General features: G+C 42.2%; 1 protein-coding gene across 1 annotated transcript in view; it reads right to left on the bottom strand.

The window, feature by feature from the left end:
• CCN6 (cellular communication network factor 6) overlaps positions 1-12,583 on the bottom strand; it is a 72,479-nt gene extending 59,896 nt beyond the window's left edge. The window contains exon 1 of the mRNA XM_077281686.1: positions 12,331-12,583. Within this exon, the coding sequence (XP_077137801.1) occupies positions 12,331-12,583 (253 nt within the window). The remainder of the gene's footprint in view (positions 1-12,330) is intronic.
• Positions 12,584-19,834: the final 7,251 nt, after the last annotated feature.

The following is a 19,834-nucleotide window of genomic DNA, read 5'->3' as shown; positions in this document are numbered from 1 at the left end:
AAAATGTTCCTGTGCTGAGTTAATCTTATAAATGTTCCTCTGCTATGTTATGTCTGTGTCTGACCATACAGGGACATGGTCTGATCATACCACAGCTCCTGGGCAGGGGAGGAAGCAAGAGAGTATACAGACCGGACAGCATGGGATCGCAAATTATTCTTTCTGTGAGGCAAAAAATTTTAATTAATTATTAAAATTTTACTTCAAAGAAAGAATCAGCTGTGATCCCCTGCTGTCCTGTCTATATGCTCTCTTTTGCATCCTCCCCTGCTGTACTATGTTCAGTCCATGTTTCTGCACGGTAAGACACAGCCATTACACAGTACATAGCATGGGCACATGTATAATATTATCCAGGGACAGGGACAATTTTTTTTAAGCACAAACAATTGTGGCTGCACTATGTTCAGACCATGTTCCTGCATGGTCAGACACGGCCATTACACAGTACACAGCAGAGGCACATGTATAGGATTATCGAGGGAAAGGAACTTTTTTTTTTAAACACATACAATTGTAGAATTTATTATTATCCAAAGATCTATTGATTCAAATGTTAAAATTAGCTTTGATCTTGGAAAAACCTCATTAAAGCTAATGTCAACATTTTAATACCATGTGGTTTTTACTTCCAGTATGCAGAGCTAATTTACTTCTTATTCTGTCAGTAGAGAGGTTAAAATGCCATCGAAATTAATTTATGAAATTCTACCATCAGTAGAGGTGAGATTAGCAGCTTACTGTACATCGCATTATTAGTGAGTCCTTATAGAAACAATATGCAATTAGCTTTTAACCTCCCCTAGTGGTGGATGTAGAATTTTATCATTTAAGGAGGACCTGTCACCAGGCCAAAAGTGCCCAGCTTTTGTTTCTTTTTAATTCCTGCTGCTCAATTATTTATTTATTTTTTTGTTTTATTTGAATTCTCATACGGTTTCAGAGATATTGGCCCTTTTCTTTAGTGCAGCTTTTTCTGGTCTTTACAACCAACTGGTCTTTGCTTGTAGAATAATCATGCCTAGCAGTCTAACGACAGGACACCTGGTGAATCTTCTGAGCCACACCCCTTGGAAAATACTAAAAATTATCTCCAAATAAAAAAGGCCCATGTGTCTGCAATCATATGTCAGATTTTTTAAAAAATAAAATAAAAAATAATGAATACTTAGCAGAGCAGTAGGAGTACAAATGGTCACTATTGACATGTTTTCTTTAACTCTATGGCTATGCAGGAGATTTAATGTTCTGTAACCCCTTAGGAACACAGCCAATTTTCACCATAATGACCAGGCCAATTTTTTTTTACATCTGACCAGAGTCACTTTATGAGGTAATAACTCTGGAACGCTTCAACACATCCCAGTGATTCTGACACTCTTTTTTTCATGACATATTCTACAAAATAATTGAGGTAAAACTTGTTTGATATGACTTATTTATTTGGGAAAATATTAGAAATTTGTGAAAAAAAAAAGGTAAAAATTACGCAAACTATTAATTTTTATGCCCTTAAAACAGAGAGCTAGGTCACACAAAATAGTTAATAAAAAACATTTTCCACATGTCTATTTTACATCGGCTCAATTTTTTAAACTTTTTTTTGTTAGGAAGTTAGAAGCGTTAAAGGGAACCTGTCACCCTCAAAATCGAAGGTGAGCTAAGCCCACCAGCATCAGGGGCTTATCTACAGCATTCTGGAATGCTGTACATAAGCCCCCGATGTATCTTGAAAGAGTAGAAAAAGAGGTTATATTATACTCACCCAGGGGCGGTCCCGCTGCGGTCTGGGTCCGATGGGTGTCACGGTCTGGGGCCTCACACCTTCTTACAATGATGTCCTCTTCTTGCATTCATGCCGCGGCTCCTGCGCAGGCGTACTTTGTCTGCCCTGTTGAGGGCAGAGCAAAGCACTGCAGTGCGCAGGCGCTGGGCCTCTCTGACCTTTCCCAGCACCTGCGCACTGCAGTACTTTGCTCTGCCCTCAACAGGGCAGACAAAGTACGCCTGCGCCAGAGGACATCGTAAGAAGATGGGAGGCCCCGGACCGGACCGCGACACACATCGGACCGGACCGCAGCAGGAACGCCCCTGGGCGAGTATAATATAACCTCTTTTTCTTTCAGGTTACATCGGGGGCTTATCTACAGCATTCCAGAATGCTGTAGATAAGCCCCTGATGCTGGTGGACTTAGCTCACCTTCGATTTTGGGGTGACACGTTCCCTTTAAAATTAATCAACAATTTCTCATTTTTCCAACAAAATTTACAAACTTACATTTTTTTAGCAATCACATCACATCTGAAGTGACTTTGGGAGGACCTATATTAAAGAAAATATCCAAAAGTGACACCATTCTAAAAACTGTACCCCTCAAAGTCCTCAAAACCACATTCAAGAAGTTTAATAACCTTTCAGATGCTTCACAGGAACTGAAGAAATGTGGAAGGAAAAAATGAGCACTTAACTTTTTTTTACAGAAATTTTACTTTAGTCCCCATTTTTTTATTTACCCAACGGTAACAGGAGAAAATGGACATCAATGTTTGTTGTGCAGTTTCTTCTGAGTATGCCTACACCCCATATGTGGGGTAAAAATACTGTTTGGATGCACGGCAGGGCTCATATAGGAAAGACCACCATTTGACTTTTTGAATGCAAAAATGCCTGAAATTAAGTGCGTACGCCATGTCGCGTTTGGAGAGCCCCTGATTTGCCTAAACAGTGAAAAATAAAACAAAAGTGACCTCATTTTAGAAACTAGACCCCTCAAGGAATGTGTCTAGATGTGTGGTGATCACCATGAACCCCAGGTGCTTCACAGAAGTTTATAGCATAGAGCCGTGAAAATAAAAAATCTAATTTTTCCCACAGAAATGTACTTTTAGCCCCAATTTTTTTAATTTTTACAAAGATAACAGGAGAAAATGTACCCTAAATTTGTTTGTGTAATTTCTCCTAAGAACGCTGATAGCACATATGTGGAGGAAAACTACTCTTTTGCTGCACGGCAGGTCTCGGAATTGCATAGAGCACCATTTGACTTTTTGAACGCAGAAATGGCTAGAATTGAGAGCGGATGCCATGTCGCATTTGGAGAGCCCCCAATGTGCCTAAACAGTGGAAACCCCCGAAAAATGACCCCATTTTCGAAATTATACCCCTCACGGAATGTGTCTACATGTGTGGTGAGCAGCTAAAACCCCCCAGGTGCTTTACAGAAGTTTATAACGTAGAGCCGTGAAAGTAAAAAAATCACATTGTTCCCACAAAAATGTACTTTTAGCCCCATTTTTTATTTCCACAAGGATAACAGGAGAACATGGGCCATAAAATGTGTTGTGCAACTTCTGCTGAGTAGGCTGATATCCCATATGTGTGGGAAAAGTGCTACTCCCTGTTCTCTTGCTTCTGTACAGGTCACAGAATATGTTTAGAAAATTCTTCTATAGAAGATAATGAGTAATCTCTAAACTATTGTCATCTATGGTGCATGTAGCTCCCGTAAAGCATATCTTTAAATACTATTACAGGCACGCTAATTATAGCACTGGGTAACCCATGTGTTTTCTTACAGAAGTTTTCATATAATAACATCACTGTATAAAATGTCCATAATTGTTCATGTGTTGCAGCTCCCCACTTGCCACTGCTTAATGATGGCATTTACCTTATGCAAAGTTTCAGGTGAAAACTGTCAATCAGTGTCAGGTGGGTGGAGGAGCTGCAGTTCATAAATACTTAGGATTCCACAAATACAGCTGAAAATTCACTTTTTTATTATCATAAAAGTATTACGGTATTTAATTAAATAGGTTGTCTATAGGTTGTTTGCACAATGTCTTTGATAACATTTTATAATTGCCTGCCAACATTTTTCTAAATTATTACAAAATGTAAAAAAAATCTTCCTACTTAAGAAACTAATCACATGAACCAACAACAGGATATCATAAACTGATGTTAAAGGGAGCCTGACAGTAGATGCATGGTGCACAATCCGGGGGCAGCATGCATCAGGTACTGGGTGTATGAATTCAGCCGGGTATGTTTGACTCTGAAAGTGCACAGCATTTGAGAGAGAAACATACATTAAAAGCTTCTCCATTTTGCTAGCAGAAATTTACAATTTGATTAATAGTTAGTTATGCAATTCACTAATGAGACTGAACCTACATTTAAAAGGGGTTCTCTGAGAAATAATCCAAAGTGGCCTATTTCCATTTGCAGCCCATCCTAGTCAAGCATTAACCCCTTCATGACCCAGCCTATTTTGGCCTTAATGACCTTGCCGTTTTTTGCAATTCTGACCAGTGTCCATTTATGAGGTAATAACTCGGGAACGCTTCAACGGATCCTAGCGATTCTGAGATTGTTTTTTCGTGACATATTGGGCTTCATGTTAGTGGTAAATTTAGGTCGATAATTTCTGCGTTTATTTGTGAAAAAAATGGAAATCTGGCGAAAATTTTGAAAAATTTGCAATTTTCACATTTTGAATTTTTATTCTGTTAAACCAGAGAGTTATGTGACACAAAATAGTTAATAAATAACATTTACCACATGTTTACTTTACATCAGCACAATTTTGGAAACAACATTTTTTTTTGCTAGGAAGTTATAAGGGTTAAAATTTGACCAGTGATTTCTCATTTTTACAACAAAATTTACAAAACCATTTTTTAAGGGACCACCTCACATTTGAAGTCAATTTGAGGGTTCTATATGGCTGAAAATACCCAAAAGTGACACCATTCTAAAAACTGCACCCCTCAAGGTGCTCAAAACCACATTCAAGAAGTTTATTAACCCTTCAGGTGTTTCACAGCAGCAGAAGCAACATGGAAGGAAAAAATGAACATTTAACTTTTTAGTCACAAAAATGATCTTTTAGCAACAATTTTTTTATTTTCCCAAGGGTAAAAGGAGAAACTGGACCACGAACGTTGTTGTCCAATTTGTCCTGAGTACGCTGATACCTCATATGTGGGGGTAAACCACTGTTTGGGCGCACGGCAGAACTCGGAAGGGAAGGAGCGCCATTTGACTTTTTGAATGAAAAATTGGCTCCAATCTTTAGCGGACACCATGTCGCGTTTGGAGAGCCCCCGTGTGCCTAAACATTGGAGCTCCACCACAAGTGACCCCATTTTGGAAACTAGACCCCCCAAGGAACTTATCTAGATGCATAGTGAGCACTTTAAACCCCCAGGTGCTTCACAAATTTATCCGTAAAAATGAAAAAGTACTTTTTTTTCACAAAAAAAATATTTTAGCCTCAATTTTTTAATTTTCACATGGGCAACAGGATAAAATGGATCCTAAAATTTGTTGGTCAATTTCTCCTGAGTACACTGATACCTCACATGTGGGGGTAAACCACTGTTTGGGCACATGGTAAGTCTCGGAAGGGAAGGAGCGCCATTTGACTTTTTGAATGAAAAATTATCTCCATCGTTAGCGGACACCATGTCGCGTTTGGAGAGCCCCTGTGTGACTAAACATTGGAGCTTCCCCACAAGTGACCCCATTTTGGAAAGGAGACCCCCCAAGGAACTTATCTAGATGCATAGTGAGCACTTTAAACCCTCAGGTGCTTCACAAATTGATCCGTAAAAATGAAAAAGTACTTTTTTTTCACAAAAAAATTCTTTTAGCCTCAATTTTTTAATTTTCACATGGGCAACAGGATAAAATGGATCCTAAAATTTGTTGGACAATTTCTCCTGAGTACACCGATACCTCATATGTGGGGGTAAACCACTGTTTGGGCGCATGGCAAGGCTCGGAAGGGAAGGCGCGCCATTTGACTTTTTGAATGGAAAAGTAGCTCCAATCGTTAGCGGACACCATGTCGCGTTTGGAGAGCCCCTGTGTGCCTAAACATTGGAGCTCCCCCACAAGTGACCCCATTTTGGAAACTAGACCCCCCAAGGAACTTATCTAGATGCATAGTGAGCACTTTAAACCAACAAGTGCTTCACAGAAGTTTATAACGCAGAGCCGTGAAAATAAAAAATAATTTTTCTTTCCTCAAAAATGATTTTTAGCCCAGAATTTTTTATTTTCCCAAGGGTAACAGGAGAAATTGGACCCCAAATGTTGTTGTCCAGTTTGTCCTGAGTACGATGATACCCCATATGTGGGGGTAAACCACTGTTTGGGTGCATGGCAGGGCTTGGAAGGGAAGGCACGCCATTTGGCTTTTTGAATGGAAAATTAGCTCCAATCATTAGCGGACACCATGTCGCGTTTGGAGAGCCCCTGTGTGCCTAAACATTGGAGCTTCCCCATAAGTGACCCCATTTTGGAAACTAGACCTCCCAAGGAACTAATCTAGATGTGTGGTGAGCACTTTGAACCCCCAAGTGCTTCACAGAAGTTTATAACGCAGAGCCATGAAAATAAAAAATATTTTTTCTTTTCTCAAAAAATTTTTTTTAGCCCTGAATTTTTTATTTTCCCAAGGGTAACAGGGGAAATTTGACCCCAATAGTTGTTGTCCAGTTTCTCCTGAGTATGCTGATACCCCATATGTGGGGGTAAACCACTGCTTGGGCACACGTCGGGGTTCGGAAGGGAAGTAGTGACGTTTTGAAATGCAGACTTTGATGGAATGCTCTGCGGGCGTCACGTTGCGTTTGCAGAGCCCCTGATGTGCCTAAACAGTAGAAACCCCCCACAAGTGACCCCATTTTGGAAACTAGACCCCCAATTGAACTTATCTAGATGTGTGGTGAGCACTTTGAACCCCTAAGTGCTTCACAGAAGTTTATAACGCAGAGCCGTGAAAATAATAAATACGTTTTCTTTCCTAAAAAAAAAATTTTTTAGCCCTGATTTTTTTATTTTCCCAAGGGTAACAGGAGAAATTTGACCCCAAGATTTGTTGTCCAGTTTCTCCTGAGTATGCTGATACCCCATATGTGGGGGTAAACCACTGTTTGGGCACATGCCGGGACTTGGAAGTGAAGTAGTGATGTTTTGAAATGCAGACTTTGATGGAATGCTCTGCGGGCATCACGTTGCTTTTGCAGAGCCCCTGATGTGCCTAAACAGTAGAAACCCCCCACAAGTGACCCCATTTTGGAAACTAAACCCCCAAGGGAACTTATCTAGATGTGTGGTGAGCACTTTGAACCTCTAAGTGCTTCACAGAAGTTTATAACACAGAGCCGTGAAAATAATAAATACGTTTTCTTTCCTCAAAAAATTTTTTTTAGCCCTGATTTTTTTATTTTCCCAAGGGTAACAGGGGAAATTTGACCCCAATAGTTGTTGTCCAGTTTCTCCTGAGTACGCTGATACCCCATATGTGGGGGTAAACCACTGCTTGGGCACACGTCGGGGTTCGGAAGGGAAGTAGTGACGTTTTGAAATGCAGACTTTGATGGAATGCTCTGCGGGCGTCACGTTGCGTTTGCAGAGCCCCTGATGTGCCTAAACAGTAGAAACCCCCCACAAGTGACCCCATTTTGGAAACTAGACCCCCAAATGAACTTATCTAGATGTGTGGTGAGCACTTTGAACCCCTAAGTGCTTCACAGAAGTTTATAACACAGAGCCGTGAAAATAATAAATACGTTTTCTTTCCTCAAAAAAATTTTTTTAGCCCTGATTTTTTTATTTTCCCAAGGGTAACAGGAGAAATTTGACCCCAAGAGTTGTTGTCCAGTTTCTCCTGAGTACGGTGATACCCCATATGTGGGGGTAAACCACTGTTTGGGCACTTGCCGGAGCTCGGAAGTGAAGTAGTGACGTTTTGAAATGCAGACTTTGATGGAATGCTCTGCGGGCATCACGTTGCGTTTGCAGAGCCCCTGATGTGCCTAAACAGTAGAAACTCCCCACAAGTGACCCTATTTTGGAAACTAAACCCCCAAGGGAACTTATCTAGATGTGTGGTGAGCACTTTGAACCCCCAAGTGCTTCACAGAAGTTTATAACGCAGAGCCGTGAAAATAAAAAATCATTTTTCTTTCCTCAAAAATAATTTTTTAGCCCGCAATTTTTTATTTTCCCAAGGGTTACAGGAGAAATTGGACCCCAAAAGTTGTTGATCAGTTTCTCCTGAGTACGCTGGTACCCCATATGTGGGGGTAAAGCACTGTTTGGGCACACGTCGGGGCTCGGAAGGGAGAGAGCACCATTTTACTTTTTCAACGCAAGATTGGCTGGAATCAATGGTGGCGCCGTGTCGCGTTTGGAGACCCCCTGATGTGCCTAAAAAGTGGAAACCCCTCAATTCTAACTCCAACACTAACCCCAACACACCCCTAACTCTAATCCCAACCCTAACCACAACCCTAACCCCAACACACCCCTAACCCTAGTCTTACCCCTAATTCCAACCCTAAGGCTATGTGCTCACGTTGCGGATTTGTGTGGATTTTTCCGCAGTTTTTGAAAAATCTGCAGGTAAAACGCACTGCGCTTTACCTGCGGATTTACCGCGGATTTCCAGTGTTTTTTGTGTGGATTTCACTTGCGGATTCCTATTATGGAGCAGGTGTAAAACACTGCGGAATTGCACAAAGAATTGACATGCTGCGGAAAATACAACGCAGCGTTTCCGCGCTGTATTTTCTGCACCATGGGCACAGCGGATTTGGTTTTCCATAGGTTTACGTGGTACTGTAAACGTGATGGAAAACTGATACGAATCCGCAGCGACCAATCCGCTGCGGATCCGCAGCCAAATCCGCACCGTGTGCACATAGCCTAATTCTAACCCTAATTCTAACCCTAATTCTAGCCCTAAGTGCAACCCTAGCCCTAAGTGCAACCCTAAGTGCAACCCTAAGTGCAACCCTAGCCCTAAGTGCAACCCTAAGTGCAACCCTAGCCCTAAGTGCAACCCTAAGTGCAACCCTAGCCCTAAGTGCAACCCTAAGTGCAACCCTAAGTGCAACCCTAAGTGCAACCCTAGCCCTAAGTGCAACCCTAAGTGCAACCCTAAGTGCAACCCTAGCCCTAAGTGCAACCCTAAGTGCAACCCTAAGTGCAACCCTAAGTGCAACCCTAGCCCTAAGTGCAACCCTAAGTGCAACCCTAGCCCTAAGTGCAACCCTAAGTGCAACCCTAAGTGCAACCCTAAGTGTAACCCTAAGTGCAACCCTAGCCCTAAGTGCAACCCTAAGTGCAACCCTAAGTGCAATCCTAAGTGCAACCCTAAGTGCAACCCTAGCCCTAAGTGCAACCCTAAGTGCAACCCTAGCCCTAAGTGCAACCCTAAGTGCAACCCTAGCCCTAAGTGCAACCCTAAGTGCAACCCTAAGTGCAACCCTAGCCCTAAGTGCAACCCTAAGTGCAACCCTAAGTGCAACCCTAGCCCTAAGTGCAACCCTACCCCTAACCCTACCCCTAACCCTACCCCTAACCCTAACCCTAATGGAAAAACAAAAATAATTATATTTTCTGTATTTTATTATTATCCCTACCTATGGGGGTGATAAAGGGGGTGATTTATTCACTATTTTTTTTATTTTGATCGCTGTGATAGAACTTATCACAGCGACCAAAATGTGCAGGAACGAATCTGCCGGCTTGCAGATTCGGCGGGCGTACTGCGCATGCGCCCGCCATTTTCCAAGATGGCGGCGCCCATGAAGCAGACGGCCGGACACCGGGAGGGACATCGGAGCTAGGTAAGTATGGGGGGGTGGGACCGGAACACGGGGGGGGGATCGGAGGACCTGGGGAGCGGACAGGAGGACCGGGGGAGCCGACAGGAGGGAGGAGGGGAGCGGAACGGAGATCGGGGCAAAAAGGACGACTGGGGGGGCGATCGGTGGGCTGGGGTGGGGGCAGATCGGGGTCTCCAGCCATGGCAGATGCTATTGCAGCATCGGCCATGGCTGGATTGTAATATTTCACCATTTTCATAGGTGAAATATTACAAATCGCTCTGATTGGCAGTTTCACTTTCAACAGCCAATCAGAGCGATCGTAGCCACGGGGGGGGTGAAGCCACCCCCCCTGGGCTGAAGTACCACTCCCCCTCTCCCTGCAGATCGGGTAAAATAGGAGTTAACCCCTTCACCCGATCTGCAGGGACGCGATCATTCTGTGACACAGCATATGCGTCACAGGTCGGGAAGGCACCGACTTTCATGACGCATACGCTGTGTCACAGGTCGGGAAGGGGTTAAGATGGGTTGCAGCATGAGGAAAAATATTTTTGAGCTACTATATGCAGTGCCTTGCGAAAGTATTCGGCCATTATATAAATATTTGGCTCCCTGGTACTTTTCAAACTTTTCCCACATATCATGCTTCAAACATAAAGATACCAAATGTAAATTGTTGGTGAAGAATCAACAAGTGGAACACAATTGTGAATTTGAGCGAAATTTATTGGTTATTTTACATTTTTGTGGAAAATCAAAAACTGAAAAGTGGGGCGTGCAATATTATTTGGCCCCTTTACTTTCAGAGCAGCAAATTCACTCCAGAAGTTCACTGTGGATCTCTGAATGATCCAATGTTGTCATAAATGTCTAATGATGATAAATATAATCCACCTGTGTGTAATCAAGTCTCCGTATAAATGCACCTGCTCTGTGATAGTCTCAGGGTTCTAGGTGAAGCACAGAGAGCATCATGAAGACCAAGGAACACAACAGGCAGGTCCGTGATACTGTTGTGGAGAATTTTAAAGCTGGATTTGGATACAAAATGATTTCCAAAACTTTAAACATCCCAAGGAGCACTGTGCAAGCGATCATATTAAAATGGAAGGAGTATCATACCATTGCAAATCTACAAAGACCCGGCCGTCCCTCTAAACTTTCATCTGAAACAAGGAGAAGACTGATCAGAGATGCAGCCAAGAGGCCCATGATCACTCTGGATGAACTGCAGAGATCTACCACTGAGGTGGGACAGTCTGTCCATAGGACAACAATCAGTCGTACACTGCACAAATCTGGCTTTTATGGAAGAGTGGCAAGAAGAAAGCCATTTCTCAAAGATATCCATAAAAAGTGTCGTTTGAAGTTTGCAACAAGCCACCTGGGAGACACGCCAAACATATGGAAGAAGGTGCTCTGGTCAGATTAAACCAAAATCAAACTTTTTGGCAACAATGCCAAACAATATGTTTGGCATAAAGGAAACACAGCTCATCACCCTGAACACACTATCCCCACTGTCACACATGGTGGTGGCAGCATCATGGTTTGGGCCTGCATTTCTTCAGCATTGATGGGAAGATGCATGAAGCCAAATACAGGACCATTCTTGAAGAAAACCTGTTGGAGTCTGCCAAAGACTTGAGACTGGGACAGAGATTTGTCTTCCAGCAAGACAATGATCCCAAACATGAAGCAAAATCTACAATGGAATGGTTCACAAATAAAAGTATCCAGGTGCTAGAATGGCCTAGTCAAAGTCCAGACTTCAATCCAATCGAGAATCTGCGGAAAGAGCTGAAAACTGCTGTTCACAAACGATCTCCTTCAAACCTCACTGAGCTCGAACTGTTTGCCAAGGAAGAATAGGCAAGAATTTTAGTCTCGATCTACAAAACTGATAGAGACATACCCCAAGCGACTTGCAGCTGTAAGTGCAGCAAAAGGTGGGCAACAAAGTATTAAGTTAAAGGGGCCGAATAATATTGCACGCCCCACTTTTTAGTTTTTGATTTTCCACAAAAATTTTAAATAACCAATACATTTCGTTCAACTTCACAATTGTGTTCCACTTGTTGTTGATTCTTCACAAAAAAATTACATTTGGTATCTTTATGTTTGAAGCATGATATGCGGGAAAAGGTTGAAAAGTTCCAGGGAGTTGAATACTTTCACAAGGCACTGTATATAACTGATCTTTTCACTCAACCTGACAGGTTTATAGCAGGACACAGCCTAGGAGTAAAAAAGCCTGTTCCGCTCTGTTATTTTCCGTGCTCTGCTGTAAACTGCCATTTTTACAGTGGCTGTGGCTGGGGTAGAATAAAATTGTTATACTGAGAGTGTACATCAGAGCATTGGGGTTCACCGAATAGAGTTGGCTATTTTCCTCCCGTATTGTGTCTTGTTGTGAACCTATCAGGGTGAATGAGCAGATAAGTTCTGCTCGTTCACCAAGCTGCCCTTACCTTACTGTACAGAACTAACCCTACTATACAATACAGAACTTACTACCCTACTATACAATACAGAACTTGCCCTACTATACAATAGTTCAGAGACACTGTGCTAATATGTGCCTCGGATGGGTAGCAGCCTGAGATAAATGACGGCAATCATCTTGGATTACTTCACTGAGATTCCATTGAAGCATTTGATACAACGAGCCAGAAAATATTTTGTAAAATAGCCACTTACATTTGCATATCCCAACTTCATACTTGGGTGCATCAGCGGAGTAGTCACAATACAGACCTCTGTGGTGATCACATACTTCTGCTTCATTACAACTTTCCCCCAATTGTTTAGCGCAAGTTTTACAGCATCCACAGCCATCTTTGACTAGGCTTACACCCAATGGGCATGAACGCTTATGTGAGCATTTGCATGGCCAGTGACAAAATTCCCTTCTCTGGAAGACCTCCGACTCTGCCGCTTTGCCCACTGTCATAACTGAATTTGCAGTTTCTTCAATGCTGCAAACAAACTGCAAAAAAAAATTAAATAAATGAACTGAAATGATGCAAACAACATGGAGTAGCAATGTGTTTTTTCAGAGTTTTTTTTAACAGATCCTTGGAGTGTTGCAGGGTTTTTTTTATTGAAGCAGTGTACATTATATACAAAATGAGTCCAGAAGTATTTGGACAGTGACATAATTTTCATAATTTAGCCTCTTAAATCATTAAAAATCAACTGAAGTGTAGACTTTTTATTAAATTAAGGGCTTTTACAAAATATAGCATTCGCCATTTGTTTTTTGCACCCACTCACTCCATATGATCCCTCCATTTTTACATGCTCATACATAACTGGACTATTGACAAACCTATCAGAGATAACAGACACTTTAGTAGTGTAAGTGTTAAATCAAGAATGTGGTATATTCTTAACAAGAAGAAATGCACTAGAGAAATCAACAACACCAAAAGGACAGGAAGAGAACAGGCAACAGCTAAAGTGAATTATTGTAAGAATTCTTTCCTTGTTAAAAGTAATCCTTCAAAACATTTAACCAAATTAAAGAAGCCCTCTCATGATTTATTTTTACTACTACTACTACTCTACTACTACTACTATACTACTGTGTATATATGCATGTAGTGTGTATCTGTTACTGTGTTAGTATCCACTCCCGCCGCCACATTTTCTGAGATCCAACACTGTTCTGCTCCTCTTCTTAGTGACATCCCTGCTATTCAGAGTCTTCAGGTCACACCAGGGCTGGACTGGCCATCGGGCATTTCTGGCAAATGCCAGAAGGGCCGGTGGCAGTCGTGGGCCGCTCGCTATGGGGGCTGTGCTGCATTACATTCTATGGGGTGCTGTATTATATTCTATGGAGGGGCTACATTATATTCTATGGGGGGCTGCATTATGCTCTATGAGAGGGCTACCATCTACTATATAATTGTCTAAGGGTCACTTCCGTCTGTCTGTCTGTCCTTCTGTCTGTCTGTCGTGGATATTCATTGGTCGCGGCCTCTGTCTGTCATGGAAATCCAAGTCGCTGATTGCTCACGGCAAAACGGCCATGACCAATCAGCAACGGGGCACAGTCCGGCGGCAAAATGGCCGCTCCTTACTCCCCGCAGTCAGTGCCCGCTCCATACTCCCTGCAGTAAGCGCTCACACAGGGTTAATGGCAGCGGTAACGGACCGCGTTATGCCGTGGTGTAATGCACTCCGTTACCGCTGCTATTAACCCTGTGTGACCAACTTTTTACTATTGATGCTGCCTATGCGGCATCAATAGTAAAAAGATCTAATGTTAAAAATAATTTAAAAAATAAAAAATCGTTATATACTCACCGCCCCTCGGATCCAGAACCGGCCTTTCCCGCTCCTCGCGACGCTCCGGCGACCGCTCCATGCATTGCAGTCTCGCAAAATGATCACGTAGCGGTCTCACGAGACCGCTACGTCATCATCTCGCGAGACCGCAATGCACTCTTGGGACCGGAGCGCGCGAGGAGTGTCGGTAACCACTTCGCTTGCATCCGGGGGCCAACGGAAGGTGAGTATATAACTATTTTTTATTTTCATTCTTTTTTTAACAGGGATATGATGCCCACATTGCTATATACTGCGTGGGCTGTGCAATATACTACGTGGGCTGTGCTATAAACTGCGTGGCTGTGCAATACACTACGTGGGCTGGGCAATATATTACATGGCTGTGCAATATACTATGTGGGCTGTGCAATGTACTACGTTGGCTGTGCAATATACTGCGTGTGCTGTGTAATATACTACGTGGGCTGTGCATTGCACTACGTGGCCTGTGCAAAATATGTGGCTGTGCAATATACTACATGGGCTGTGCAATATACTACGTGGCTGTGCAATATACTACGTGGGCTGTGCTATATACTGTGTGGGCTGTGCAATATACTACGTGGGCTGTGCAATATACTACGTGAGCTGTGCAGTGTACTACGTGGGCGGTGCAATGTACTATGTGGGCTGTGCAATATACTGCGTGGGCTGTGCTATATTCTACATGGGCTGTGCAATATACTATGTGGGCTGTGTTATACACTACGTGGCCTGTGTTATACACTACGTGGCCTGTGTTATACACTACGTGGGCTGTGTTATACACTACGTGGCCTGTGTTATACAATACGTGCGTGGGCTGTTATATACTATGTGAGCATTACAGAGTCCAAAGGGCATTACACAATACTCATAAAGGCAATCACGGGTATTAAAGGCCGTCTTCCATTCATCCCCCTAGCTTATTTGGATCAGGTTGTACGCCACCCCGAGGTCGAGTTTTGTAAAGATTCGGTGTGAAGAATATTGGAGATATAATTTCATGCCAATCATTGGTATCCTATTTGGCCTGGGATTATAAAACTCTCTTTCCTTTGTTCAGAAGGGACTCATCAGGAAGTCCAATATTCTCCAAGCCTCAAGGAGAAAGCTTGCACCTAGCTCAGCAGGGGGCTCAAGCCTCCAAAGGCAGAAAGTGACAGATTTCACACCTTGAGCCTACTCAATGCAGGATAAAGGCTTGCTTACAATACAGAGTCATGCTGAAGCTGCCAAAGAATAATCTAGAAACATAATTCCATTAGGAGTTATGGAGATACTATACCATCTTAGCCGGACATCGTGTATATTTCTGAGATCCCCAGAACATGGAGAACATTTTAGCACCCAGCAAGCGGAGTTACATAAACTGGCTAGTGCGAACAAGATAGCAAAAAAAAAAAAAAAACACCTAGCAGGGGCCTGGCCGGATCCGATGGCTCCATAACTGCCTTCCTTAGGACCGACCATTAAAGAATTATGACTCATTTTAGATTTTGGAGCTTTTAGCTGCTTGGGGCAAAGGAAGGGGATTTTGATTCAGCCCAGAGGGCAGAAGGGGAGTGACCCAAAGGGGATAAATGCTAGCGTAAGGCCATGTGGTCTCTCTCGCTGTTATGCATGCAGTCCTCTTTGAAAGGGGGGTCAATTGGAGAACTGTGTTGTGAAGGACCTATGAGCCAGCTGGCAGCCCATGCTCCCTGTGGCCTAGCACACACATGGTCGAACATCAACCTGGTAATTAATATGATCCATCTGCCTACATCTTTTGACCTACCACTATTGTATTTGCATAATTCACCATTGTATATGTATAACCATTGTATATATAGTGTGTTCTTAAGGTGATTAAATATATAATTTAACCTTGGGCTGCCCTTTATCTCAATTCACGAATCCACACGTACGTTTCTCAGTTAAACTTTCCATGTTACCGGTGCTGGTTTCTGGCCAGATAAAATGGACCAAGCTGACCTTATCTGTCTCCAGGGGGTGTGGGGCATCATGTTGGCTAAAGTGGGGAGACCGCATTACGTGATCTGTCTGACATAATAGTGATGTCAGGCGGTGTGGCGAGGTGCGGGTTCATCACATGTGGTGGGCGTCTGCGTGATCTCGATGATGCCATCTTTCACACTTGGGAACCTTTAAGATGATCAAACAGCTCAGAGATGAGAGGCAGATGATACTTATTTTTGATAATTATTTGGTTGGGACCCTTACAGTCGATACAGGATCGACGTGAGTTGTCCTTTTTCTTCACAAAGGAGAATTCTGCTCCAGACAGGGAGAAAGACTTCCGGATAAATTCCAGTAGAATAATAGATTCTCTTTAATGTACTTGGGCATGGCTAAAGTCTCAGCCTGAGACAGGGGGTAGATACGGCCTTGTGGAAGAGAGGAGCTAAAAAGAAGGTTGATAGGACAGACATACGGCCTATGAGGTGGTAACATATCAGCCCCCTCTTGTTGAAGATGTCAGCAAGCATACATCCAATATGCAGCAGGCAAGCCAAGTACATTTGATGGAGAAGACGGAGTTCAAGCAGGATGAATGGGAACAAGGCAATTTTTGAGGTATTCCTCTCCCCAACAAGGTACTTCTCCAGATTTCCATTACAAGATTGGTTCGTGTCTCTGCAGTTATGGCAGACCTAGAAACAGAGGGTGAGACAGACTTGACAGCATGTAGAGAAGAATCCTGGGGCTTATCAAGATGTTTTCTGGCAAAACTGAGATGAGCCTTTATGTTCCTTTTGCTCAGCATTGGTTTTCGTATTGGAACTTCGGCATGTATGCCATTTTTGCCCAGTCTCTTTCTTATGGTCGAGTCATGAACACTGACCTTAACTTAGGCAAGTGAGGCCTGCAGTTGTTTGGATGTTGTTATGGAGTCTTTATGACTTCTTGGATGAGTTGTTGCTGTGCTAGTGGGGTAATATTGGTCTGCCGGCCACTCCTAGGAAGGTTCACCACTGTTCCATGCTTTTGCCATTTGTGGATAATGGCTCTCACTGTGGTCTGCTGGAGTCCCAAAGCTTTAGAAATGGCTTTATAACCTTTTCCAGACTGATCTATCTCATATACTTTCTGATTTGTTTAAGAATTTCTTTGGATCATGGCATTATGTATAGCTTTTGAGGACCTTTTGGTCTACTTCACTTTGTCAGGCAGCTCCTATTAAAGTGATTTTTTGAATGTCAAAAATTGTGGCAATAATCATGCTTGGATGTGGCTAGGGAATTTAAACTCAGCTTCCCATACATGGGATAAATCAAAGTTAATTTACAGTATGTTTTAAGGAAAGGGGGGCAATCACTTTTTCACACAGGGCCTTGTAGGTTTGGACTTCTTTTTCCCTTAATAATAAAAACCTCCATTTAAAATCTGCATTTTGTGTTTATTTGTGCTATCTTTGTCTAATATTAAACTTGTTTGGTGATCTGAAACATTCAAGGGTGACAAACATGCAAAAGAATATGAAATCGGGAGAAGAGCAAACACTTTATCACACCTCTGTATGTATATATATATATATATATATATATATATATATATATATATATATACACACACATACACACATACTGTATATATACTTATATGTCTATATCTATATATACAGTACAGACCAAAAGTTTGGACACACCTTCTCATTTAAAGATTTTTCTGTATTTTCATGACTATGAAAATTGTACATTCACACTGAAGGCATCAAAACTATGAATTAGCACATGTGGAATTATATACTTAAAGGGAACCTGTCACCCCCAAAATCGAAGGTGAGCTAAGCCCACCAGCATCAGGGGCTTATCTACAGCATTCTGGAATGCTGTAGATAAACCCCCGATGTATCCTGAAAGATGAGAAAAAGAGGTTAGATTATACCACTTTTTTCTTGCCATAATAGAAATTCTAACAGTCTATTCAGTAGGACTATCAGCTGTGTATCCACCAGACTTCTGCACAACACATCGGATGGTCCCAACCTCATTTATAAGTCAAAAAATCCCACTTATTAAACCTGACAGGGCACACCTGTGAAGTGAAAACCATTCCCGGTGACTACCTCTTGAAGCTCATCAAGAGAATGCCAGGAGTGTGCAAAACAGTCATCAAAGCAAAAGGTGGCTACTTTTAAGAACCTAGAATATAAGACATAATTTCAGTTGTTTCACACTTTTTTGTTAAGTATATAATTCCACATATGTTAATTCATAGTTTTGATGCCTTCAGTGTGAATGTACAATTTTCATAGTCATGAAAATACAGAAAAATATTTAAATGAGAAGGTGTGTCCAAACTTTTGGTCTATACTGTATATAATCAAGATGGGGGTGGCCCCAATCCAAATCTTACACCAGGTCCATCAGAAAGCTAAGAGTTTGAAACTCAGTTGTATATGTATAGCTATTTCACATCCATTATACTTGTGTATGGAAGCTGATTTAGGAGTATTATGTCACTCACTGTCCAAATCCTTCTGGATAACGCTGTGTGTTCATATACTTTTTATAAATAGTGTCATTTATGAAATAACAAACATAAAAACACATAATATGCAACTAAAAGTGAAAATTCCTCAAGGCAGTGAAAGATGGCACAGTATACACTGTGTTCCCAATTATTATGCAAATAATATTTCCTCATATTTTCTCTAAATTACCTATCTGAATTGCAGTCATTGTTATTTTACAGTCATCTACTATTCTAGTATAATTGCAATGTTTTGGAACAAACTGCCTATGAAAACAGTATCTTTCAAAAAAAAAAAAAAAAACACTCAAAATGCATGTTCCAAATTATTATGCACAGCAGAGTTTTCAACCTTTTTTTTTATTTTGAACAAAAAAATGGTCAATTGTGAAGTTATAAGCATTATCAGCTTATTACAAAATGAAATCAAACAGTTTTCAAGTGAAAACTTTATTCTAGGTGATGTTACATTTGCACATAGGACCCCTTGTTCGAAAAAAGCTTCTTAACTCTCTCGTCCATTGAATTTGTCAGTTTTTGGATGGTTTCTGCTTCAATTGTTTTGCATGTGGACAGAATACCCTCCCAGAGCTGTTGCTTAGATGTGAACTGCCTCCCGCCATCATAGACACTCCTTTTGATGATGCTCCAGAGCGTCTCAATGGGGTTGAGGTCAGGGGAAGATGGTGGCCACACCATAAGTTTGTCCTCTTTTATGCCCATAGCAGCCAGAGATGCAGATGTGTTTTTTGCAGCATGAGACGGTGCATTATCATGCATGAAAATGATCTTGCTGCGGAAAGCACAGTTCTTCCACTTGAACCATGGCAGGAAGTGTTTTTAGAAACTCCACATAGATTATGGAGTTCATCTTTACCCCCTCAGGGATCATAAAGGGGCCGACAATCTCTCTCCCCATGATTCCAGCCCAAAACATTACTCCACCTCCTCCTTGTTGGCGCCTTAGCCGTGTTTTCATGGGGTGTCCATCAACAAGCCATCCTCCACTCCATCCATTTGGACCATCGACCGTTGTACGGCACTCGTCGGTGAACAAAACAGTTTGGAAGTCAGTCTTCATGTATCGCTTGGCCCACTGGAGCCGTTTCTGCTTGTGTGCAGTGGATAGAGGTGGTCAACAGGATGGCTTACGCACAGCTGCAAACCTCTGAAGGACCCTGCATCCTGTTGTTCTGGGGACGTTGGAGGCACCAGCAGCTTCAAAAACTTGTCTGCTGCTATGACCAGGCATTTTTTCAGCTGCTCTTTTGACCTTACTCAATTGCCTGTTGGAAAGAGTCCTCAATTTTTCCTTATCAGCACGCACACGTGTGTGCTGGGAATCAGCTACATACTTCTTGATTGTGCGATGATCACGATGAAGTGTCTTGGCAATGTTGATTGTAGT

This window comes from Ranitomeya variabilis, chromosome 2, assembly GCF_051348905.1.
Source record: "Ranitomeya variabilis isolate aRanVar5 chromosome 2, aRanVar5.hap1, whole genome shotgun sequence".
Lineage (NCBI taxonomy): Eukaryota > Metazoa > Chordata > Amphibia > Anura > Dendrobatidae > Ranitomeya > Ranitomeya variabilis.
The sequence above is the reverse complement of the archived record's forward strand: the minus strand, read 5'-3'. Positions and strand labels throughout refer to the sequence as shown.